Source organism: Elephantulus edwardii, unplaced genomic scaffold (assembly GCF_000299155.1).
Source record: "Elephantulus edwardii isolate Elephantulus edwardi_28Jun2011 unplaced genomic scaffold, EleEdw1.0 scaffold00221, whole genome shotgun sequence".
Classification (NCBI taxonomy): domain Eukaryota; kingdom Metazoa; phylum Chordata; class Mammalia; order Macroscelidea; family Macroscelididae; genus Elephantulus; species Elephantulus edwardii.
This window is the reverse complement of record NW_006399971.1, coordinates 2098908-2125179: the sequence shown is the minus strand read 5'-3', so window position 1 is coordinate 2125179 and position 26272 is coordinate 2098908. Positions and strand designations below refer to the sequence as shown.

The window sequence follows — 26272 nt, the reverse complement described above, 5'->3', positions numbered from 1 at the left end:
AAAACAAGGCATGTGGAAGAAATCCTGGATTAAGTCAACATGATAGCACAATTTTTTGTTAAGCCTGACATTTTGGGGTTTCATTATTTTAGTCAGATTTTTGGTCATCTGGACAGAAAATCACCTTTAGAACATACTCCTGATAGTCCAACACCAGGTAATGAAGCCAGCAGATAGTCTGGGGCCAGCCCAACATCCTACAACTGCTGGCCTGGGAGCCACGTGCCTGCAGAGCCGGTGTCAACAGGCCCTTACACTCTGGCTGAACCTACCCAGCTCCCTGTGTCATGTGTTTTTGGTCCAAAGTAGTTCTTTCTTCAATCTGAAAACAAAAATATATGTTGAGTGAACACTAAGAAGACCTTCATTACTGTGATCCTAGAAGGTCATCCAAATCATTAATCCATTCTTCTGAAGTCCTGTTTTTCAGCAGGGAGTCAATCAGGTCCGTGTCCCCAGCCATACTGGGCAGTCCACTGCTGCCTGGCTGCCCGCTGTAGGCAAAGGGCAGCTCTTGGCCTGTGGTCCGCACTGGGTAGCTCTGGGCACAGTGCAGCCCTGCCCGGCCCCCTATCTGTGGGGCTGAGTTCTGGCTGAATGTGCTCAGCTCAGGCACGGCTTGGCTCAAGCCTGTCAGGACCTGTGGTGAGGGTCCCTGTGGAGGTGGTGGTGCAGGAGCGCTGGTCCTCTGCTGGGTGTTCATAGAGGGCAGCATGGAAGCTGCTGCAGCTGTTGAGTTCATGGGGGCCATTGGTCTGTTGGGCAATGCCTGTGAGAACTGTGGGTTGGACATTTTCAGATGGGTCTGCTGCAGGTGGAAACTGGAGGCAGCAGTGAAAGGGCTTACGCTGGGGTTCCCTTGGGTCTGACCACTCAGGTTTGGCATTCCTTGATGTTGCCATGATGGGTTTTGGCCACCCATGGCTGCTGAAACCCTTGGGACTTGTGGCTTACTTAAAGCGGAATTAAGGGCCCCTTTACTGTGCTGCTGGGAGAGGCCAGAGTTCCCCAGAGAGTTCTGTCCATAAGCAGCTGAGACTGAGGTGTTCTGAACCACGGTGGCCTGCCGTGGAATGTGGGCGTGTCCATTGGTGGCCTGTGGGGGAGGCTGGGCAACTATCTGGTTTATGCCCGAGGTCATGCCATAGAGGCTGTTCTGAGAGCCAGCAAACTGAGTCATACCCCGATCCTGCTGGCTTGAGCTGGAGGGCAATGAGGAAACTGCACCATGTCCAGGGCCCATTGACATGAGATTCCCAGTTGAAGGGAATGCTCGAGGACAGCTGGAGTTGGATGGGCCCAAGTTATTCATGCCAGGCACAGCAGCAGAAGACCCTAGAGGCAAGAGAAAAAATGTTTTGGATCAATTTGGCATTTCTTGACCACCCAATGTTTTGCCACCCACAGGCCCTATTTCATAGTTAGTGCAAACAAGAAAAAGCAAGCTAGAATAGAATTAGGCTAGGCCTGGAACAACAATGGGCTCAGACAGACAGGAGGGTGGGACAGGGAGAAATCTGTTGGGAGGAGAAGCTAGTAAATTAATTCAATCACTTTGCAAATAGTTAGCATATCTGTATTCTGTGAGGGGTCCTATGCAGAGCAATAGGAACTCAGGGGTGGAGCCATCCCTGGATGTATTGTTGGAAGACAGAAGTTACTCTATGATATGATAAGGGTGTGACATGCTTCACAGTAACCATGGGAACATCAAGGGCCAGGAGGTCAATATCATGGAAAATTTACGGACTGCTTCACAGTGCTGCCCACAAAATCAATGGGTTTTTAAAAAAGAGTAGAAATTTAGCAATTATGAATTTGAGAGAGAGAGAAAGCACTATCAGTACAGAAAAGAGTGTGTGCACAGAGACACGGAGTAATGAAAAGGCAGTATGTGTGGGGATAGTGTCCAAATAAATGGGTAGATAAAGCTGGAAAGAGACTTGAGGTTATACTTTGAAGACCTGTGGATGCTGTGTTCAAGAATGAGCTATAAAACCAGAGTAACTGCACAGTGACTGTGGCACCTAAGGGGGGTACATAAAGTGTGGCAGTGGGGGATGAAGGAGGGAGGATGTATGAAAATTACCCCTCACCTGTCCTGATAGTTTATACATGAGGTTGGTAAAACAGTTGAGAGAGGGAAAATTTTAGAATGACAGGATGAATTCATCAGGTATTAACAAGCTATAGGTGACAGGCAATGGCTGGGAGACAGTGAAGAATGAGACAGAAGGGGCCTTTTCTTCAGGAATTGCTGTTGAAGGGCTGTGCAGTGGTAGACTAATTGTTCTAAGATTAGCCATAATCTGATTACTTGTTTTTTCTCCTTTTTTCTCCTCCAGCTCCTAAACAGCACACATATAAACCTCCACCTAGTATTTTCCTCAAGGACATACAATTGTTGCCAATCTCTCTGGGTCACCTGACACTGAGAAGGTTACCAAAAAAGAGACATTTCAAAGCTCTTTCAGGAAGAAGTAGGAGGGCAGGTAAAGGACAGATTTTACTTTATCAACTTCTATCTCTTTGTTTCTGAACAACAGCCCAAGCAAGGGCTCAGTAAGCCTGATACCAGGCAGGTTTCTTGCCTTTTCAAGACAACCACTCAATGATGATGTGGTCATCTGTGACACCACAGTCAGTAGACAGGAAGAAAGTGGAGAGCTAAAAGGCCATACAAGTACACTTAGCTTCCTCTTCTATGGAAAACAAGAGACAGTCATTTTTTGTAGAGACATAACGGAAGAAGTAAAGAACTTTCTTAAGAATTTATATAGAAGTAATTTCCTGCTGATAAGATGTCCTCCAACTAGAAAGGCCTTTGTTTCAAAATACTGTGTGGCCAGGAACCAAGTATTAAGCATTTCTCCCCATCAGCCCCTTTGATCCTCTGTTCATGGTGCTGTAGGGTAAACAGAAAGTCATTTTCTTAAACAAACTAAAGTCCATATAAGTAATTAAATCTGTGAATAATAACTATGAAGTTAGGGAGCAGGAGTTCAGTTAGCACTAGATGACTAACAGCAAGCTGAGAAGGCCAATGTCCAGATCTAGCACCTGTACCTCCCTGTTCCCTCTCCAATGCTCCTGTGCCCCTTACCTGCAAACTGTCCAACCTGTTGTGGGTAGGTGTTCTGTGTTGGATCTTGATATTGGGGTGGTGGGCGTGTCAGATGGCGTTGAAATTGCTGCTTTTCCTAGAAAAAGTAAAAAACAACAAAACCACATAAAAAATTGAATTAGGTCAGGGAAAAGTAAATTGTCATGTACATTGTAAATTAGGTCAGAGAAAAGTAAACTGTTCTAAAGTAAATTGTTTTTTACAAGTTTTTTTCCTGGAGGTTAGGCAATGATAATGACAATCTCACTTTGGAGACTTTAAAAAATTGTGGGGAAAAAAATTGTGGCAAGAAAAAAGATATAACCAAATATATCCCATCTTAACAACAGTGGCACCGATTACATTCTTCAACTTATACAACTATGTTTGGTATCCTTTTCCAAATCATCCTGCCACCACTAACATAAACTAAATGTCCACAAAAGAAACAACTAATCATTTTTGGTTTCTATACATATTTGCTTATTTTATACAAATTAGCACACACAGTATTTATCCTTTTGTAACTGATTTATTTCATTCAGCAAGATCTTTTCAAAGTTTATTCATGCTACACATTCTGCCTTCATTAATTCCAGTTAGTAATACAAAACAACTTTTGACAGACTGTCATTACCTGAGAAACTATGCTCCAACAGAAGTCTGGACATACAAATAAGGCAAATGCATCAGTAAGAAAGTTTGTAGACTCTGTCATAACTTCGGATACAGGCCAAAGGACAAGGGGTTTTCCCCCCCATTTCTTCTTACCTGTTCTGCCAGAAGGTGCTGTTGCCTTTGCAAGAACTGCTGCTGCTGTTGCTGCTGCTGCAAGTGCTTTTGCTGCTGTTCTCTTTGCTTCTGTTGGTCTAAAAGCAACTGATGCTGTTTCATTACCACTGCCTGCTGCTGGCTATTAAGATAGGGAGTGCTGTTGTGAGTGCTGCTCACAGACACAGCTGGTGGCTGGGTCCCCACACTAGTGGCCTGCGTTGGCACAGATGTGGACGCGTGAGGGATGTTAGGAGGGTTCTGCTCCTGTCAACACAGAAAACAGGGTTCTTGGGTCAGGTGGGACACAGGGAAACCTATGAAGCCAAGCTCCACCTATAAAGTGGCACATTCATGGCTTCTTTTCTTGAATCTAAATCTCAGATCCAGTTGCACTGCTAACAAATCCAAGTGACAGTCACCCTATGGTGGGGGAAGCAGGAAAAGTTACCCAGAATTCCAAGAAGCAACTATAGCTTGTAAACTCTGAGTCAGCATGTCTGTAGGCATATGGAGCTGATGAATATTATGAGAAAGGGCTCTGGTTGACAGAGAACTTTCATCCTAGTTTTGTTGCTTTCACTTAAACTGTTATCATCTGCTACCTGTGAACAAATAGTTTTCTGTGAAGCAACTGCTCAGTTTTTGCAGACATTCATGCTCTCAAATCAAGGGAATATCAATGCAAACTGGGTATTATCGGTTATTAATGGACCAACAAAGACAATCACAGTATTATCCCCACATCATTATTTAAATTCAAGTGAAAAAATTAAAACAGGAAAATAGTTATTATCATTACTTAAATAAATTAAAAATTTCGAGACTCCTTTCTAGGTCTATTCACTCATAATTTTGATCTTTATAAGATTCTAATTTTGCTGCAGAGAAATTCTGACCATTTCTTCACTCCTATCGTCAGAAACATAAACAGTATGAAAGTGCATAGAAAGCTGCAAAGTTCTACTCAAATGACAGTTATTTGGGAGAGAGGAGGGATAGAAGAAAATGAACAACAAAGGAAGAAAACAAAACCAACCAAGCAAATGACAGACGTTATCACTGTGGTCCTCTATGAAGGACATTTTTAATGGCTGTACAATAAGTGGCTGCACCAACATTTACAAATATTGCCTCCTTTTAGAAGGCTCTTAAACGGCTCCAAGCTTCTGGCCATTAGAAATAGTCATATGTAATGAAAACCTTTATACACAAAGGTATTTTATTACAGGCTTTAATTTTTTTTTTTTTTAAATTACAGGCTTTTTTATGGCAGTAAAAACCAGGATATAACCCAATTCACAATCAATCTTTGGGATATCCACTACTGAATATTCTCCATAACTCTTAAAAAGGGTATGCAGGGGAGCTCTGGTGGCTGGCCTAGTGGCAATAAGCTGCACTGCAATATCAGAGGTAAGCTATTTGAGTACACCAGATGCTCTGCTGGAGGAGAGACAATCTCCTCCTGTACCAGTCAGATCTGACATGATGGTACACACACACACAAATAATAAAAAGGGTATGCATCTACAAAAAGGGTATGTATCTACAGATATCTACAGACAGCTATCTACAGAAGATAGTGTAGAGGAAGTGAAAAACACAGTCACGCTCTATTCTATCTCCACTCTATGCTTGTTTACACTCTAAGTCCTAGCCACAAGGAGCCTTCCAAGAAAGGGACATACTTTCAAGTAAATTTGAACAAGTGTAGAAATGCAAATAATGATCATAATAAGGAATAACTAGCACTAGGCTATTTTCTATCTTGTCTGGTGATCCTGTGTACAAAAGAACAAAACACTGCCCATATGGAACCATATAATCCTGCCATGTTTGCAGACCATGTCTAATTAACTAGAGTTTAGATGCACTGCAAAAGCAGTGCACACCTGAAATATAATCCACTTAACAAACACTAAACATCTGTTAACATCTGAATGTAGGGGTAAAAACTTCCCCAAACCTCTAAAGCAGCACAATAATTGTGATCTTTATAAAGAGTAGAGAACTCCATTTAAATTATGTAACAGCAAAGAAACACTGGACTAATATATTCCTCTAGTTAAAAATCTAGTTACACTAAGGACTTTTATACTACTTTTATTTATTAAGAATTAACCCTGATTTGTCTTACAATTAATTTTTCAGTCCTTGGAAGGTTAAAGGCCAGTGAACAGCTGCTCACTCCTTCAACAGCTAACTGAAACTCATCCAATTTTGCTCTCACCCTTACTCATATATTTATTTGCTAAATATATAAGGGAAGCTTTCCATTTACCTGGGTAGGTGGAACCAACGACCTGAAAGGCATATTTCCTGGCTTTGGTTTCATAAGAAACAAGGGGTTCTGCTCGGTGTTCATATGAGGCAGCTGCTGGGGTAGATAAGCTAGCATAGCTGTCTTGCTCTGGCCAGCCCCAGGGCTTCCTTGCCCACAGTCCACTTTGTAATGAGAAAGGGGTTTTGTATTGCCATAGTCCAGCACAGGCCCTTGGTTATTCACAGAGTTCTGATTCAAGTTACTTGGTGGCTGGTGACTCAGCAGGTTTACATGGCTGGGCTGGATGTAAGGGCCTCCAGGCCGAGGAGAACTCTTGTTCACGCTGGGCATCATGAGCAATTTGGAGCTACTGAAATCTTGTTGGTAGCTGGGAGGGCTAGGAGGCTTCTCCATAGAATAAGGAACATCCAAGGGACTGTGGGAAGATCCTGTTTGCTGCCATGTGGACATCTGACCTGGGGCTTGGGCCGGGGCAGCTTGCTGTGTGTTTTGAAGCATCTGCTCACGTTTCTGCTTGGCAGCAATCTGCTGGAGCTGGTGGGCGGAGGATAACTCTGTACCCCCTCCAGGGCCCTGGCTGGGGAGCACCACCCCAGAAAGAGCTCTCTGTACATTTTGAGTCTGTGATGATGCTGGCATCAGGTTTGCATTGGTACTTTCTGGTGTAGGCTGCCCAGGCGTGTGAAACATGGTCTGGGAGGACGCAAGGCTAGGGGAGGCTGTGCTCACAGGGGTGGATGAAGGCCCCATGAAGGTCTGTCCTGCAGACCCAGCTCTCACTTGTGGAGAGCCTAACTGTTCTTGCTCAAAGGCTGCTGGGGAGAATTCAGTCTTAATATTAATGTCCTGTGCCAATGCGGTCTGTGTGTTCGAACTCGAAGACTCTGGGTCTTTCTTTTCTTCAAAGTCCTCATTGAAGAGATCCTTCATGTCTTCATCAGGCACTGACCGATTCAACTCCTCAATGAGCTCCTTCCACTCCTGTTCATTCAGGTTCAGGTCAGGCATGAGATTATTTTGTGACATGGAGCCTCCAGCCCCAGCAATCATGCAAGGCAGATCATCAACAGGCTCCTGCTTTAGCTCTTTGTTCAAGCTCATAGGGAAGGACTCACTGGGGTTAGTGCCTCCATTCAAATGGAGACTTGAGTCAGCCAGAGACTTTTTGTTTGCGGAATCAAGGACCAATGAGTGTTTCCCACTAGGCTGGTGGGCATCTCCACCAGGAGGCTTGTCAGTCTGCCCACGTGGGGAGACTGGAGGCAGACCATTGGCAGAGACGGACACTCCCAGAGGAGCTTCCCGGCGGGTCTTCTTATGCCCAGGAAAGAGGTCTCCATAGCCATTCTGCTGATCACCATTCTGGGGAGAGGTAGCACTGTCAAGATTCCTCTTCACTGTGTCATGGAGATGCTGAAAAAAAAAAAAAAGATGTTGAAAAGAGTGACTTACGCATACAACGTCATATATCAAGTCCCCTTTGCTTAGAACATCAAACCAGTCAGCTGGTACCTGGACTTCAGTATTTTCTCTTGGCAGGACACTAACCTGAGACCACCCAGAGACATCTTGCCTGAGGGACTGCCTAAGAATGGAGCCAATGAAGAAAGAAAAAGGGCTGAAAGATACATAGATATATCAGAATCGTGGACCTAGCTATTTATGAGACCAGATGTACCTTCTACTTTACACTTGAGTGTTTCTGCTGTTAAGTTGGTCTATTTTTCAGGTTTTGTTAAATGTTAGTAATAAGTGCTATACCTCCATATTTTAACATTGGCCAGTTTTCAAGCCCTTCCTCCAATCTTTACATTTTCTTGCCTGGGCCCATTTCTTCTTCTAGTGTCTGTCAGTCCTTGCCTTTTCTCTATCCCCTCAGTTCTGAGCATCTCCCACCACACTGTTTCTGCTATGTGTCCATTTCTACTTCTAGCTAGTCACTTCAAGCCCATACACACTTGGCCTGACATCACCATTATCTGCTTCTCTAGGTTTCTCATTAACAAAATTTAGTCAACTAAACTTTATTAAGAGGTCAATTTTTGATAGAGGCAGGTGCTATGAAAGCAATAAAGACACAAACAGATCTTGCAGCATTGATCTAATATTGTCTCTCTGAACACGTTTACCACTGGCTATCCTCCAAATGCCCAGAAAGAACTTTCCAAATGGAGGTATAAATGGGGGAACATCGAAAGTAACTTATGGTATCTCGGGGGGGGGGGGGGGGAGATTAAAAAGACACAAGCCACCACAACAAGATAAAGGTAAATAAGCCAACAGAAAAATGGGCACAGGATATGAACAGACACTACACCAAAGAAGACATTCAGATGGCCAACAAGCACATGAAGAAATGTTCAAAATCCCTAGCTCTAAGAGATGCAAATCAAAACAACTATGAGATACCATCTCACCCCAGTCAGAATAGCAAAATTTAACAGAACAGCAAGCAACAAATGCTGGCGAGGTTGTGGAGAAACTGGAACCCTTATTCACTGTTGGTGGGAATATAAAATGGTGCAACCACTATGAAGGTGTCACGGCGCTTTCTCAAGAAGTTGCAAATAGAGATACCATTTGACCGAGCAAATCCACTACTGGGAACATACCCCAAAGAGACCAGAACTGACATCCAAGCAGATATATGCACACCAATGTTTATCATGGCTTTGTTCATAATAGCAAGCAGTTGGAAACAACCTAAGTGCCCATCAACAAACGAATGGATAGAGAAGCTGTGGTATATTCACACAATGGAATACTACGCTGCATTGAAAAACAAGGAACTCATGCAATACTATTCAAAATGGGTGACCCTGGAGGACATTATGCTGGGTGAAGTAGCTCAGTCACAAAAGGATAAATATTGCATGGTGCCACTGTTGTAAAACAGGACTAAAATCGGGGTTGGGGGAAGACTGAGAAAGATGGGTTCAATAATGTATACTGCATTGAAACAGTTGAGGGAGAAAACTGTTTAAAAGGGATATGTAATTAGGTATTTTTGTCATGACTGGAGTCCAGAGCAAGGAGTGGAGTGGACCTGGGGGAGGCTTTGTAAAACAATGAAAGAATTTTTCTTTTACTTTTCCAAGAGGGTAGTGCACTAGGGGGGAGGGTTGGGAGGGGAGAAAAGTGCAACAATGAGTGAATGGAAATCCAAAGTCTCTGTAAATTTTCACTGAAATTAATAATAAATTTTTTAAAAAAGGAAATAAATTGATAATATGGATTAAATAAATAAAAGACACAAGCAGGTAGTCCCTGCTCTTCAGAGGTTTCCAGCCTTTAAGGAGATAGGTCATAAGCAGATACTTTTATAGATTCAATGTTCTTTGTAATAGTAACAATACTGGCACAGTTGGACTCTGGGCAGCATGGGGGTCACCCAGCCATGGGCAGCGCATACAGTCAAGCTAAACCAGAGATGGGACTTCTGGTTGACTCCATGGTTTTCCAAAATGACAGCCAAGCCCAGAAAACACCCATCATGGTAGAGCTGGTGGCTAGAAAACACACACACACACACACACACACACACACACACACACACACACACACAGTGTGTATGTGGTTGCAACAAGAAGCAGCCCTTCTGTGATGGCTCCCATTTCTTCCAAAGCATGGCCTAACCCCATTCAAGTTTAAGGTCCAGGAAACTCACAACGTATTCCTGTGTACTTGCAAGGCCACTCAGAGGCCCCCATACTGTGATGTCGCCCACAGGAATGAGGTGATATAGAAGGCAGAGGTGGGCTCCCTGCTCTGATTGGGTGGTTGCTGCCCAAACCCAGGGGGCCTTTACTCCAGGCCTCTCTGACAGGTACTACCTTTATGGGGGAGAAAACGTGATCTTCAGCCCAAGAAGAGATTATCCAGGAGCCCTGGTATTCAAACCTGAAAACTGGGTCTTGGGGAGCCTATGCCTCTGTTCCTGCTGGTAGAGAAATGGCATTTAAAAAAAATATACCCATCCATGAAAAGAACAAAAAAAAAAAAAAAAAAGGAAACCAGCCACAAGATTTCCGGAGTTAGTGACCTTTAAGAAAGACAATGAGGAGGGGGGAAAGTGCTACCTACCCACTATTTCTCCAGCATAGTTTTCAAAAGCTTTCACTGACATGATTCCTTACGGAGTTGGAAAAGATGCCAACTCTCACCCTCTAGACAAGATGTACTCCTTTTCTATGTTTACTTTGCCTATCTGATTCAATTTCTTCCACACTGCTTCCCACCAAGTCCAAGTAACAGCTTTATTATATTTAAATAGTTTTCCAAGGTGTGTGAGACATGCAGCACATCGTGATACTGTCCTCTGACTGCAGAAAAGGACCACACTGACCTACTACCACCTGCTCAAGAGCCTGAGGGTAGGAGCACTCTGACTCTGCCAGCACCATCTGCTCAGCAGTAAACTATCTGCTGGTTACAAATGTGCAACAAGCAAGGGAACCGTAGGGCAACTGTCTTGACCTCTAAGACCCAATTCTATGCTCCATTATCCCCCCACCCCAAGCCAAGACTTTACTTCTTAACTGTACGAAACCAAAACCAACTACTGCACAGTACTCTATAAACAGTCATTTTTTTCTTTAAATTTTTATGTGCCTGCTCAAGTTACAAGTCTCAGAAAAACTTATGTTAGATAAAAGGACCTAGAGAGCAGAAGTAAGCTATATACAATTCTAATACCCATGTCAAGAACATTACCTTTCTAACAAAAGAACTTTAATGTGGAACATACAAAGTATGAATCATTTCTCCTGCTTCCTACTGCCATCTAGAGGCAAGAGGGAAAAGAAATGTTTTTAATTACTACTTTTGGTAGTTTAGAAGTTTCTTTTATGAAAGGTAAATTCATATCAACTTAACTGACAAGGAAATATTAATGACAGGTTTTCTTTGTTAAATTTTTGTACATTTATTGTTTTTCTTTTGGAAAATGATTTGCTCTACAGTGCCAGACCTGGGCTGCCTAAAGTCAGAGGTACATTTTCTACTTTCTTAAGAAGGAAGATGGAAACTGAAGAGGTCAAGGCACTTGATGAGCCAGCTGGTTGTCCCAGATTAGGAACAGAATCCTTTTTTGCTCCAACAATTATGAATGAAAAAGCTACCACTCCCTCTTTCAATATCCACAGGCCAGCAGCTGTAGACAAGTTTCAAAGTAGCAATGCAATTTTTCAATGCCAATTGCTTTTAGCCAAAGGAAACACTAAGCCGTTCCCCTCACAACTGTTCAAAGTTTAACTAGAATGAAGTAACTGGGGGTGGAAGCACGTGCAAAAATGAGGAAACCTTGAAGCCTGTCATGGACTGAATTGTTATGTCTTCAAATATGTGCTAATCTGGCTGGGCTGTAATTCCCAGGACTGTGTGGTTTTGTGTTGTGCTGCAAATCCTGACTTCTATGTACTAATGCCAACACTCATCTGTCTGTCTTACAGTGGTAGCTTTGTATGTTGCTGTGATGTTGAAAACTATGCCTCCAATAATTATCAGCAGTTATCACCCATTTTGGTGGGGCTTCTAGATGAAGACAGAATAGGAAGGAAGGCTTGGCAAGCAAAGCTTTAAAAAAGGTCAATGAAAACCTCATGAATAACAGTAGATTACTGTTTGATATAGTGCCAAGAATAAGAGGCCCTCAGGTTGGAAGGCACTCAAAATACAACTGGGGAAAAAGTGTTTTCTCAAAGTAGAGTCCACCTTAATGATGTTGACATGGCACAAATGAAAATGAGAAGAAACAGTTACAAAACACATGGCAAGTACAAAGTATGAATCTAGGAAAAGCTGTAAAAAAAAAAAAAGAAATAAAATGAAACCGCCTAATTTAAAAATTAAGCTGGTCTATGAAGAATGTGGCATCAGGATTGCAGGAAGACTCATCAATAACCTGCCGTATAGGGAGCTCTGGTGGCCCAGTGGCAAGAAGCTGCACTGCAATCCAAGGGGTATGCAGTTTGAATCCACCAGATGCTCTGCTGGAGAAGGAGGGGCAACCTCCTGTCAGATCCAATTTGACTGCAAGCGCGTGCGCGCACACACACACACAATAATGGAAAAAATACAAAAAACAAAAAACCAACCTGCCTTATTATAGACTACACAAGCTTGCCTGCTGAAAGTGAGGAAGACTTGAAATGCTTGCTGCAGAAGATCAAAGAATACAGCCTTTAGTATGGACTGCATCTCAACATCAAGAAAACAAAAGTTAGTGCAACAATGAATGAATGGAAACCCAAAATCTCTGTAAATGTTTATGAAAATTAATAAAATATGAAAAAAAAAGTTCTCACCAAAAGACCTATAGGCAATATCATGATAGATGAAGAAAATATGGAAACTGTCAAAACTTCATCTTATTTGAATCCACAAGTAATACTTTTGGCACCAGCAGTCAGGCTATCAGGAGACACAGTACACTGGAAAGGGTGAAGTCAGAGACCTCTCCAAATCATTGAGGAGCAATGATGTCAGCTTGAGGACCAAGGTGAGCCTGATTCAGACCATGGTCTTCCTGATCACTTGCTACAGATCTGAGAGCTGGACAAAGAATAAGGATAAAAGAAGAATAACTAACTAATGCATTTGAGTTATGGTGTTGGAGAAGAATATACTGAAGATCCTGGGGACTGCCAAAAGAACAGACAGTTAGGTCTTAGAGGAGGTCTGCTGGAATGCTCCTTGGAGGCAAAGGATAAAGAAGCTTTTTCTCATATACTTTGGGCATGTTACGAGGAAATGCAGTTCCTTGGAGAAGGACATCATGCTTCAATGGTGGAGGAAAGGAGAGGAAGATCCTTAACCAAGTGTTCTGATACAGTGACTGTAGCAATGGCTTCGTGTCAGAGATTGTGAGGCTGGCAGAAGATAGGACAGGATTCAGATTTGTTCAGAGGGTTGCTATGAGTCATACTTGACTCAATGGCACCTGAGACAACTAGTTCAGACTTATACTGGCCATTGACCTAGACAAATATATGGTTTATTATGCTAGAAATGACAAATTGAAAACAAATGATACTGAATTCATCATCAAAAAGAACTTTTCAAACTGAGCTCTGGCAGCATAGTCCATTAATGTGCTGTACTGCTAATCAAAAAGAACATTTAAAGATTTATCCTGAAGTGCATGCTGTCAGTGATATCTACATGCCTACAAGGAAAACAATAAACTTATTAAAATTTACCTAACAACTACTAATACCAAAGAAAAAAATTAAAAGCTTTAATCAACTTCTATAGTCTGAAATAGAGCAAATATAATACATTTATAATTATTGGTGATTACAATGTGGTAGTTGGAAATAAAGAATAAGGATCAATAGTTGGAAAATACAGCCTTGGTGAAAGAAATGAATCCAGATACTGATGATACATGGATGAAATGCAAAGGTAACCAACTGACTACTTCTGTGGAAAGAGTCGATGGGTAATCTCAATACCACCAGTTAGAAAAAACAAGCACAACTGTGGAACAAACCATCAAATGTTTATATTTATGTTCAAACTGAAGCAGAAGAAAATGAACTCATGTCCACAAGATTTAAGGTCCAACTTTGAGCATATCCCACCTGAATTTAGTGATAATTTAAAAATAGGTCTGTTGCACTAATGACTAAAGATCAGATGACTTGTGGGATGACATTAAGGATATTATACATAAAGAATGCAAAGGTCATTAAAAACACATGACCAAAATGGATGTCAGAAGGGACTCTGAAATCTGCTCTTAAAAACATAAAGTGTAGGGGAGCTCTGGTGGCCTAGTGGCAAGAAGTTGCACTGCAATCCCAGAGGAACATGGTTCGAATCCAACAGATGCTCTGCCGGAGAAGGAGGAGCAATATCCTCCTGTACCAGTCAGATCTGATTTGACAGTACACGCACACAAAATAATAAAAATTAAAAAAAACAAAACAAAAAAACCCATAAAATGTCTAAAGTGAATGAAGAAATAAAGTTAGAACACTTGAATGAAAGATTTCAAAATACAATTTAAGAAGGTAAGGTATTAGAATGAAATATAAAAAAGCCTGAAATTAGGGGGGAAGGGACGAACATGTTTACCATTTCTCAAGCTTAAGTAACTTGAGTGATGCCAGGAGAGTGATTAGATTTCAGCTACAATAATGTATGATTCTTTTGACAAAATATTGAATTACAAAGGAAGCAACAAAAAATGAAAAAGGAAGGAATATACAAGTCATGTACCACAAAGAATGAGCCAAATGTGTTGAAGGAAGAAGCTGTATTGAAGACTGTGGTGAAAAACAATTTCCAGGACTTGATAGAAAACCAACTGAGATGTTCCAACAAATGGATGCAATGCTGGAAATACTCACCATACCAAGAAATTTGGAAATTACCTACCATACTAACCAAGTGGAAGAAATCCATTATTTATGGTTGGCATGAATTGAATTGTGTCCCCGAAATAGACATATGTAAAGATAAACTGTGGAAGCTATATCATAATCTCATGATCTGATTAACCAGCAATGAGAGAAAGGAGAGAGTGATAACTAAAGCAGAGACTAATTTGCAAGTGTAAGGTTAACACAAATTCATAATCCTGCTTTCAGTCAATCTGAATTTCAGGGATGTTTAGCTCAAAAGAGTCAGTGGAAAACTTCTGTGGTGTCTTCACATTACACAAGGCCCCAAGAGCATAAGGGTATCCAGGGTGGGGAGAAAACAGATTGACTCAAGGACACTTTTTCCTCAGGTGCAGTTTTGCATAGAAAATACAGCATGCGTAATTGCTGGATTTAGCTAACAATGAGCTGTGTGGGCTGGAAGCCTCTTGTTTAGGGTCAATCAGGACCTGGTGGGTGGGTCTTTGTATTTAAAAGTCAGTTGGGTCCTAAGGCTGCTTCCCTGGGCCTGGTATTGTGTTTGGGAGAACATTCTTCTAAGTGATACAGCACTAGTCTTTCAATTTGCTGTACTGACATAACTTGAGGTTGCTGTGATGCTGAACCCTGTGTCACTGGTGTGACAAATGCCATTATGGTCACCCAAGGTGGACAGTGTTTGGTGGAGCTCCCAAATTAAGACAGGTTTGGAAGGAGTGGCATCTACTTCCTAAACAACATGTCCTGGAAACTGTATGAACTTAGAGAAATGATAGTTATAGAACAGGGTTAAGTCTTTTGTTCATAGGGATGCAATGAGCTGTGCCTGAACAACAAACAATGGTAAGTCAAGGGTTGATGTGTTAAGTCAGTCTCCCCAAACTGTACTCTGCAGTCCCTTAACAGGGAAGCCCCAGAGGTGCCACAGGCTTTCTGCTCTGGATAATCAATGCTTCTTTGAATTTGGCTGTCCAGCATAAGACAAAAAGGAATGGTTCATGAATACTTTCTTTGCTAAATGCAGTTTTGCTAGAAAATACAGTATGTTAGAGTTGACCATTCCTTGCTGACATTAGTCAGCATCCTTTCTCGTCCCTCTTGCTGCACTAAACCTTATATGATAATCCCTCACCTAATCGCTACTTCTTTCCTCTTCAATCATCCACTGCTGAGATTCTGTGCTTTGAAACTCAGAGATAATACCTATATTCTTCCACAACTCAGTTACCAAAACCATCGTGTCTCTTTTTTTTCAATGTTTCTTACACATCAGCAGCCACTAAGGGTTCCCAATTCCTGTCCCTTTTTATTAGGAATTCACCATTCTTACTTTGTCCTGTTAGTTTTCTTCAGTCAGACACCTATTATTCAATCTCAACATTCTGAGAACTGATGGTTGACTGACTGGATACTGAGAATAAAAAGTAAGGGAGACATTAAAGATGACAAACAAAATCATGTTGTTAAATGAAATCTGCATTTCCAGTCCTTTCTTTTCTCTCTAGTTACCACTTAATTATTCCTTCCATATTAAAGTTCTTTTTTCTTCATACTCCTTTGTCTTCTCTTTACTTTCCTAATAATTTCTTTCCAGTCTATCCGTCTCTTGTTCTTCGATTAAATATTGGAGTCTTCCTCGTAGTCTACATACACTCCCTGAGTAATCTCAGCCAGCCCCAAGTCTCGAAATTCCTGACTGAATGCTTAATGAACCCCTCCTCCCCAGAGAACAAATGCTGAGTTATCTAGCCCTGCTTGCTTACCTCTTCTACCTCCTCACTCCTCACACTGCTCACTGTAACCACTGGACAATGACTAAGAAAGTCTAAAGAAGAACTAATACCTGTGAATCGTAGTGCTGATAAAGAATATACTGTGGACTTCCAAAAGAACAAATAAAGCTATTTTGGAACAAGTGCAGCCAGAAAGCTCTTTAAAAGTGGGGCTGGTGAGACTCTATCACACATACTTTAAGCACGTTATCAGGAGAGGTCAGTGACTGGAGAAAGACATCATACTTGGTAATGATCCTTGGTCTGCAAATGAGAGAAAATTCTCAACAAGACTGATTGACACAATGGTGGCAACAATAAACTCAACCTCAAGCACAGTGACTGGGACGATTACACAGGACCAGGCAGTGTTTCATTCTGTTGTATGGAGGGTCATTATGAGTTGGAGCTGACTCAACAGCATCTAACAAGAAGAAATCTGTAAAATATGAGGTCACCATGAATCAGAAATAACTCAGTGGCAACTGGATTGATTTAATTTTTAAAGTCCTCAAAGAAATTTCTAGATTATCTACTCTAGAGTGACTTTCCCCCATGCCAACTCCCCCCCCCCATGCTATCCTATCTCCTAGTTAATCCTCTACTAAGCCAAGACATTAAACCCCTTAAACCACAGAACAGAGTCCTATATGATTTCCAAGACTGTAAATCTTAATGAAAACAGATTGCCTTAGCTTTTTCCCCACAGAGCAAATGGAGGGTTAGAGGCAATGACCCTTCCTTTAGAACCCAATGCCAAATCTACAGCATCACCAGGGCTCCTTAATCCCCACTGGAAGCTCTTAATGCCCAGAAGAAAAAAATCTAGCATTATTTGTGGATGAATGTACTATCTAGAAACCACTCATCCAGACTTCTGTTTATCCAACCACTTACTGTACGTCTCGTAGAGGTACTCATTCTTTTTCCCATTCATTCTCAGTGAATATTGCTCTAATGCCACCCCAATCACATAAACTAAAAACAAGAGCAGTATCCCGAACATTCCCTTATTCCCTGTATCCAAGCAATAACAAAGTCCAACTGATTCAACCTCCATAAATTTTTTTAAAATTAATTTTAATGAAAGTTTACAGAGACTTAGGGTTTCCATTCATTCATTGTTGCATTTTCCTCCCTGCCTACCCCTTCCCCCCAATTCACTCTTCTTGAAAAGTAAAAGAAAAACTCTTTCATTGTTATGCAATCCCTCCCCCCAAGTCCACTCCACTATTCAGCATTCATCCTGGACTCATGTCATGACAATAATACCCAATCATATATCCCTTTTAAACAGTTCTCTCCCTCATCTGTTTCAATGCAGTATACATCATTCCTCCCCCCTTTGTCTTCCCTCAACCCCAATGTCAGTCCCGTACTACAACAGTGGCCCCATGCAATATTTGTCCTTTTGTGATAGAGATATTTCACCCAGCATAATATCTTCTCGGGTCATCTATTTTGTATAGTATTTCATGAGTTCCTTTTTTTCAATGCTGCATGGTATTCCATTGTGTGAATATATCAGAGCTTCTCTATCCATTCGTTTACTGATGGGCACTTGGGTTGTTTCCAGCTCTTTGCTATTGCGAACAAAGCAGCAATAAACATAGGTGTGCATGTATCTGCTTGGGTGGTGGTTATGGCTTTTTTAGGGTATATTCCCAGTAGTGCAATTGCTGGGTCAAATGGTATTTCTATTTGCAACTTTTTGAGAAAGCACCATACAGCCTTCCATAATGGTTGCACTACTTTATACTCCCACCAATGAATAAGGGTTCCAGTTTCTCCACAACCTTGCCAGCATTTGATGTTTGCTGTTCTGTTAAATTTTGCTATTCTGACTGGGGTGAGAGGATACATCTCATAGTTGTTTTCATAACATTTCTTGATTTCAATTCTCTCTATTCAGCAACACCAATATCTCTCATCTGGCTTATCCGTAGCCCTTAAAGATAGATTTGTTGCAATCCCCTGCCTGCCCAACCTATATTCCACATCACAACCAGAGCAATCACTCTAAAAACCAAATCTGATACGGTTATTTTCTTTAAAGTCTTCCAATGGTTCCTCATACCCTTCAAGTCTTCATAACTCACATCTGGGCCCCAACACCTTCAAAGTCGGGTACTAGTAACTCTTCAACCATATCAGAAATCATGCTACCCACTAGCGGAGAGGCACATTGGAATTTCTTAACAATATAGGTAGAAACATATGTTTTCAAAGGTGAAAACAGTTAATCAAATAACAGTAATTTCAACGTGACATCATATTAGCATCTAATATATCCTCATGTCCCTCCTCCAGCATCACCCTATGTACACATTCATAGGACCCTCACAAACCCAAATAATTTTTAAGGAAAGAAAGAGCCTCTTTAGGTAAAGAAGATCTATTTTTGTGCATTTAAAGTTCCAATTATTAGAGGAATAATCCAATAAATGTACGTCAAGTTGTTGTTAGGTGCCATCAAGTCCACTATCTATGACTCACAGTGACCCTGCCCTATTCTGATCATCTCTAACATATTTGAGCCCACTGTTTCACTGTATCAAGCTATCATTGAAGATCCTCCTCTCTTTCATTGACCTTCCAGATTTCCAAGCATGGTATCCTTCCCCAAGGACCAGTCCCACCTAACATCATGCCTAAAATATGAGACATTAAGCTTCACCATCTGTGCCTCCAAGGGGCTTCCTGGTTGCACTTTTTCCAAGACATATTTGTTTTGTCCTTTTGGCAGTTTGAAGGCTATTTAGTACTCTCCTCTAATACTAGAACTACTATGTGCACATAAGTAGCAATGAGTTACTATAAGAGAGAACAAGCATGAGCCAAGTGCTGCAGAGACACAATGCTGACCTGGTGGAGGGCCCATACAGGCCACTCAGCAACCAAACATTCTTACCACTGAATTCAGGCAATCTTCACAACAACCCTGAAAGAGTAATATGGTTCCTTTTATGTAGCAGAAGGACTCAGATCATTACAAAATGTTCCTGAGAAAAATATGCAAAGGGTTAGAGAATGCACCCTTGTAGATGTTAGGGGCCCCCTCCCCATCTCTGTAGCTCTGCACTTCACCTGTGTCAGACTGATAACTGCCCAAATCAATCCTGCTCCTGGTTGTAAAGCTAAAAGATTAATCTGCTTATGAAACACAAGCAGCTGAAAAGGATGAGCCAGAGCTTCAAACTGTGAGAAAAAGAGCACCTCCCTCCTTAAGGCCAAGCACAAACAGTCTCAGCAAGGTGGTGTCATTACCAGAAAAACTGGCTGTGCTATGATGAAATCTCACACACGATGGACAAAAATGATTCTTTGTGATTGCAGTGCAGCTTCTTGCCACTAGGCCACCAGAACTCCCCACAAATGATTCTTTGTAAAATATTTTAAAAAACTGAGTATCACAGAACCATCAACTAAGGCCTATTAAAATTCTCACTTTAAGATATTTAATAGTTTAAAACAGTGTCAATTTATAATGTAAATAACCCACTATTAATGAGTACTAGAGAGATCTGTTGACATCATTCCTTGTCACTAAGCATGCATATGAAACACAATACACAGAAATAGCAAGTTATAGATAAATGGATTTTCCAGAAAACTATACAGCTTAGTGCCTGGCCACTCTTACCATAACCTATTTTTAAACATCTTACTTTGAAATAATTATAAATTCAGTGTAATCCTCACCCAGTTTACCTAAATTAGTTTTCTTTTAGGCAATTAAAGCATAATATTAAAACCAGGAATATGGCCTTAGTATCAACATGCATGGAAGCAGCATTAAGAACTGAAAGGTATGTTGCACTGGGAAAATCTGCTGTCAGTTTAAAGGTTAAGGTGTATATATTGCTAAAAGAACGCACATACCTGTCTTGGAGAAGTGCAACTAGGGTATTATTTCTTTAGAGGCAAAAATTGGGAAACACAATCTCACTTACTCTGAGCATGTTAGTAGGGCCAGTCTTTGGAAAAAGACATATTCTGGCAAAGGTCAGCAAAGACGACCCCAACAAGACAGAATGACACAGCAACTGTAACAATGGGCCTAAGAATGATGGTGATCATGAGGATGGTATAAGATTGGTCAACTTTCTGATCTGATCTGTTCAAAGGGTTGCTAAGAGTTGTAGTGGACTTGATGACATTCAATAATACATATGCTGGTACCTGTGCTGTTTGATCATGACCAACACTTTTTTGACAGGAAGATTTTGTTGTTGTTTTGACAGGAAGGTTTTAAAAAAGAAAGGCTATATAAATATTTAGCAGAATACAGTCTTTCTCTCCATGAGCTCTGATGGCCTAGTGACAAGAAGCTGTGCTACAATCCTGAAGGCACGTAGTATGAGGCCACCAGCTGCCCCTTGGGAGGAAAGGCAATCTCCTCCAGTAAAATTAACTGTTTCTAAAAACCCGCTGGAGGGTCAGCTATGGGTTGGTTTCAACTTGATGATACACAACAAAACCGCAAATCTTTCCCTTCATAATTCAATGTCAGTATCTATTAGACTTCAACGCTAAATCCTGGATACCTATGTTATGCTGTTTAAATGACTTGTAAGATTTATTTGAAAATTAATTTTGGTCCACAAATGATAAAACTTCAAAATTTCCAAGAATTTGTCAATTTCTATGAGCTTATTATATAATAAAGAACATAACTTGATTCTAAGCCGTGAACTCCATTCTTATTAACTCTAAAGATCCCAACTGTGGAGTAATTTGTGTTCTTTTGTGATGTAGTCTGAGGAAGGAAGGCAAGTCACTTTCTAGGGTGACTGTGAAGCACTTCACTCCCATTTACTGAGCACCTATTAAACTAACTTGCTTTCTCTTTAAAGCTTCTTCCAGGATTGGGAGAAACATTTTACCATACTTATCAAGACCATATTTCTCATTCTTAAATCTAAGGAAAGAACACTTTCCACACTGCATCTACCTGACTTTTCAGAGGCACTGGACACTGCTTTTTCCTAAACCTGACATCCTCCTTTCCTAAATGCTCTAGGGACCACTCTATGGGCCACACTTGGCAGAAGCCCTGCTTCTGCTTACTCCCTTTAACAATGATGACTGCATGACATTTGTCTTGGCCTCCTGCTGCCATTTCTCCGATGACCTTCCTACACTCATAGCCTCGACAACAGTCTGAGAATTGGCACAAAACAGGTATTCAAATATTAACATTTCCCAAATCCAAGCTAGATTTAGAAGAAGCATGGAAAAAAGGATATTCACTGCTTATAGATGATGCAGAAAGGACATCATGCTTAGAAAGTGTAGAGTCAGCAAGACAAGATCACTGTGAAAAAAAATGGACTGACAGTGATTGTAGCAATAGAGTAGAGAATATCCAGAATAGTGAGGATGGTAACAGGATAGGGCAGGGTTCAGGCCTACAGTTTATGGGGTGGCTATGAGTTGTCGTTGATCTGATGGCACCTAACAACAACAACAACAACAACAATACATGATAGATTCTGACTAAAAGCAGAGGATACTAGAAGGATGTTTATTTGGGTTTTATTAATTATGCAAAGGCATTCAAGAGTGTGGATCATAATAAATACAGAATACTTAATTGAGCTCATGGGGAACCTGTCAATAGTCCAAGACCCAGTCACTTAATACAGAACAAGTGGATACTTACTCCATGGTTTAAAATCAGGAAAGGTATGTGTCACAGTTGTATCATACCTACTGAATTTGTCTGAACAAATAATCCAAGAAACTATACAAAGAGCAATGTAGCATAAGGACTGGAAGAAGACTCAAAAACTTGAAATGCGCAGGACACAATTTTGTTTCTTGAATGTGAAGAGGGCTTGAAGCATTTACTGAAGAAAATCAAAGCTTCTATGGCCTTCAGTACGAGTAACAGCGCAACATCAACAGGCCCAATAAGCAACATGATAAATGAAGACTGAAGCATTCAAGCATTTGAAACAACTCTTTAAAGTACTAAAAACCAAAGATGTCACTTTTACCAATTCTATCTTCTAAGTCTCTCTGGAGAGGACTTTACATGACAATCCCATCTCTATTCAGTTTCTCATTTTGCCAAGATTACTGCAATAGCTTCATCTGTTTCTTTTCACTCTGTGTTCTAACCCATCCTTTATACTGTTTTTAAGTTTAAACTCTCTCTCTATACACACATTTGCAACATTTAAAGATTTTATTTACTAATAAAATTCTAATTTATTAATAAAGTTCATACTCCTTAACCTGACAATTAAGGCCTAGTGTACTCTAATCCCAGTTAACTTCCCTGCTGAATTCCACAAACTTGAGGCCTCAATTAAATCAAGCTATTTTTAGGTCTGAGAATATACTATCCTCCTTTCTAGCCTCATATATTAAACTGGGAAAGTCTAAAGGACTTCTAAGACTATGGAGCAATGATGCCAGTTTGACAACTAAAGTGTGCCTGATTCAAGCCATGGTCTTTGTAATTATTTGCAATGCAGCTGAGAGTTAAACAATAAACAAAGATGACAGAAGAATCAATGCCTTTGAGTTGTGATGTTGGAAGAGTACTGAATATCCCACAGACTGCCAAAAGAACAAACAGACAGGTCTGGGAAAGGGTGCATCAATAGTGTTTGTTAGAGGCAAGGACAGCGCAGCTTCATCTCATACACTTTGGGCATGTTAGTAGGGGCTACTTCCTGGAAAAGGACATCATGCTTGGAAAGATGAGTCAGCAAAAGAGAGGAAAACCTTAATAAGATGACACAGTGACGGCAGCAATGGGCTAAAAATGTCAGAGGTGATGAGAATGGTGCAGAATAGGAAAGTGCTCAGATCTGTTGTTGTTCACATATAATGAGTTGTACTCAACTTGATGGCACATAATGATAATACCACCTTTAGCTTGGTAAAATTCCACAGATCAAGCAAGTGTCTAAATAGTTTAAACACAATGATAAAAACTTGATTCTTGAATAGCATGGTGTTGTTATGTGCCATCGAGTTGCTTGCAAAAATATTATTACAAAAATATGTCAGTCACAAAAGTGAGCCAAGTATGTCGTTTACAATGATTTATACTCTCCTACCCTATCACTTATTAATGGAAGATTTTATTAAGTTTAATGCCAGCTACAAACACAAGCCAAAATGTAATTTTAATTAGAAAACCCCTGAAATGAATTTCAATTGTGGATTTTATTTAATTGAATATATTATTATCTTAAGGAATCCTGGTGGTGTGGTGTTGCAAAAAGAACAGAAAATAGGACATGGGGGCAAGGGGCTGTAAGTGGTTCTCTGAAAGGGCCAGAGGGAGTGAGCACAGCCCCTCAACACCTAAGAGCAGAAAGCATAAAAAAGCTCATAGGCAAGCCCTATGGTGTCTCTAAAGTCACAGGAGTATCAAGAGATTCATTTATTCATTGTTGACTCACAGACTTTACTCACAGCTGTGGCACTAAGAGTGAAGTTTATTAGGGAAGTTGCAAAGTGGGGGAAGCAAAGAGTATCACCCAATGCAAGTCCAAGTTTTAGCCCAACAGTCCCAAAACACAATTCCTCAGTTAGTCCAGGCTCCAGTTTCATTTAACAGTCAGCTTTCCCCCCCATCTTCTGGCAAGAACAGAAAAACCTTTAACTGTGGCCTTTATTCTCAGGGCTCCTCTGGTTACACTTTGCCGCAGTTTCTCCAAGACAAAGCCACAGTCTCTCGCCACTAGAGTCTTGCTCCAATCTCCCTTAAGTCTTGCTGCCTAATGTGGGGAAACACTCTCTTTTATCCGAGTTTCACAGCTGTTAATGCTTTGAAGGACCATGTGTTTACAGTTAAAAAGGAGACGGAGATCAGAGGTGGCTAATGGCTAAAAAAACTCAACTTTAAGCTAACACTGTGTTAGACAGTTGGTACTGAAACAGGCTGTTAATTGAAAGGTCAACAGTTTGAACCTATCAGCTGTTCTGATGAAGAAAGATAAGCAGTCTCTTCCAATAAAGCCTTACATCTCTAGGAACCCACTAGAAGGTCAATATGAAGTAGAACCTACTCCATAGCAGCAGTTTTGGTTTGGGTGGGATGATCATCTCATTATGAAATAATAACATAAAAGCACTGAGGTGTTTTATATTCTTTTTGATATTGCTTTGAAAACTGAGTATGCAATGTTTGGATTAGCCACATTTCAAAATTTAACAGCTCTATGTGGCTGATGGCAGCAGTACTGGACAGTGCAGGTCTAGAAACTAACTTGAGACATAAATTTTCAGCACAGTACAGATGGAATATAAAATGAAGTATCTCTTGAGCTGCTACTTGTTTAGGCTCTTCATAGCTTGCCCTGATCTTCCTTCCACTCTCATTCTGCTTCTTCATTATCAATATGCCATAAGTTCTCCAACATAATAGGTACCTGTAGATATGGAATCTTCTGATTAAAATATTCAGTCTTGGGGAGCTCTGGTGGCCTAGTGGCAAAAAGCTGTACTGCAATCCCGAGGTATACAGTTTGAATCCACCAGATGCTTTGCCAGAGAAGGAGGGACAATCTCCTCCTGTACCAATCAGATCCTATTTGACAGTACACACACACACACACACACACACACACAGAAAAAGAAAAAAAAAAATACTCAGTCTTGTCCTGCTTTTTTCCTTCTAGTAAACTCCTCATGCTCTCTATTGTTTTTGTAAGAATCTACTGAGCATCTATTCTGAATCAATCACTATCTAGGTAGGATCTGGGGATATAAGAAACAATTAAAGACACAAAAACATTAGAATAAAACTTACAGTCTAGATGAGAAAATCAACTCTTCTTGGAAAAAAAAGAATGCACAGAAACAAAGGGGCATATAGGCTTTATGCTGATCATTAAGTTTGTCCAGAAATGCTTCCCTCAGAGTGTGAACTCTGAGCAAGAACCTGAAGGAGATGAGAGTGAGTAATCAGATTAAGGGAAGGACAGTGTAGAGGTCCTGAGGTGGGAGCATACTTGGGGTCTGAGGATTAGCACAGCTGAAGTGAAAGGAGAAAAAAGGATAAAGAGATGATGCCAGAAGAGAGATGGAGGGCAAAGCATAGAAAGGAGCAGGCCTGTGGGCTCTGGTTAAGGGCTTTTCCTGCAAAGAAATGGAAAACTTGTGGAAGGGATTGAGCAGAGGAGTAAGATCACTGGCTGCTGTGAAGAATTAAAACTGTAGGTAGGCCCGGACAAAATAAAGAAGTAGGAGGTAATATTCCTGGTAAAAGGAAGCCTGGAAACACAAGCATTCAGCTGCTGAAGGCAAGGTTGGTGGTTTAAATCCATTCAATGGCTCTGCAGGCAAAACAGCTAGAAATCTGCTTTTGTTTAGATTACTCATTGCTTTAGAGTTGATTCATATTTACAGTGACTTTACAGGACAGAAAACTGTCCTACAGTGCTTCCAAGGACACAAATCTTTATGGAAGCAGACTGCTACATCCTTCTCCCATTGACAGTGGCTGGTGTATTTGAATCACTAATCTTTCAGTCAATAGCTGAACGCTTAACCAGGGCTTCTAGAAAACTTTATGGGACAGTTAGTTCTACTCTATCATACAGGGTTGCTACAAATAAAAAATGTATTTGATCGCACCTCACAATAACAATGCAGGAAAAACAAATGAAGATAGCTTAGACTTGAGTGGTAGTGGAAGAGTAGGAAAATTCAAGATATATTTGAAGGTGGCAGTGACCAGATTTGCTGATGGATTGGCTGTGAGTATGGGAAAAGGTCAGTTTTGGCCTAACGGTACATGGAAGAAGTGCTGGCTAGAGTCCAGTAAGTAATGTAAGGGCTTATCAGTGAAGGTGAGCATATTAGCATGTCCAGAGACTCTCAGGTCAACTATAGGGAGAGAGGTGGGCTGGGGAAGTTTTACCATGAAGACACGGATCTTAGTGGGTATCCTCTGGCACTCGAGAACAGCTGACAAAATCTTCCTCAATTTTCAGAGCTGCAAAGT

At 40.9% G+C, this 26272-nt stretch overlaps 1 protein-coding gene across 1 annotated transcript in view; it reads right to left on the bottom strand.

The window, feature by feature from the left end:
- Nucleotides 1–367: 367 nt before the first annotated feature.
- The window catches only part of MAML1 (mastermind-like 1 (Drosophila)), a 40533-nt gene continuing 14628 nt past the window's right edge, over nucleotides 368–26272 (bottom strand). Inside the window, exons 2-5 of the mRNA XM_006898114.1 lie at nucleotides 6159–7574; nucleotides 3875–4141; nucleotides 3104–3200; nucleotides 368–1335 (exon numbers count right to left, since the gene is read on the bottom strand). Of these exons, the coding sequence (XP_006898176.1) occupies nucleotides 368–1335; nucleotides 3104–3200; nucleotides 3875–4141; nucleotides 6159–7574 (2748 nt within the window). The remainder of the gene's footprint in view (nucleotides 1336–3103; nucleotides 3201–3874; nucleotides 4142–6158; nucleotides 7575–26272) is intronic.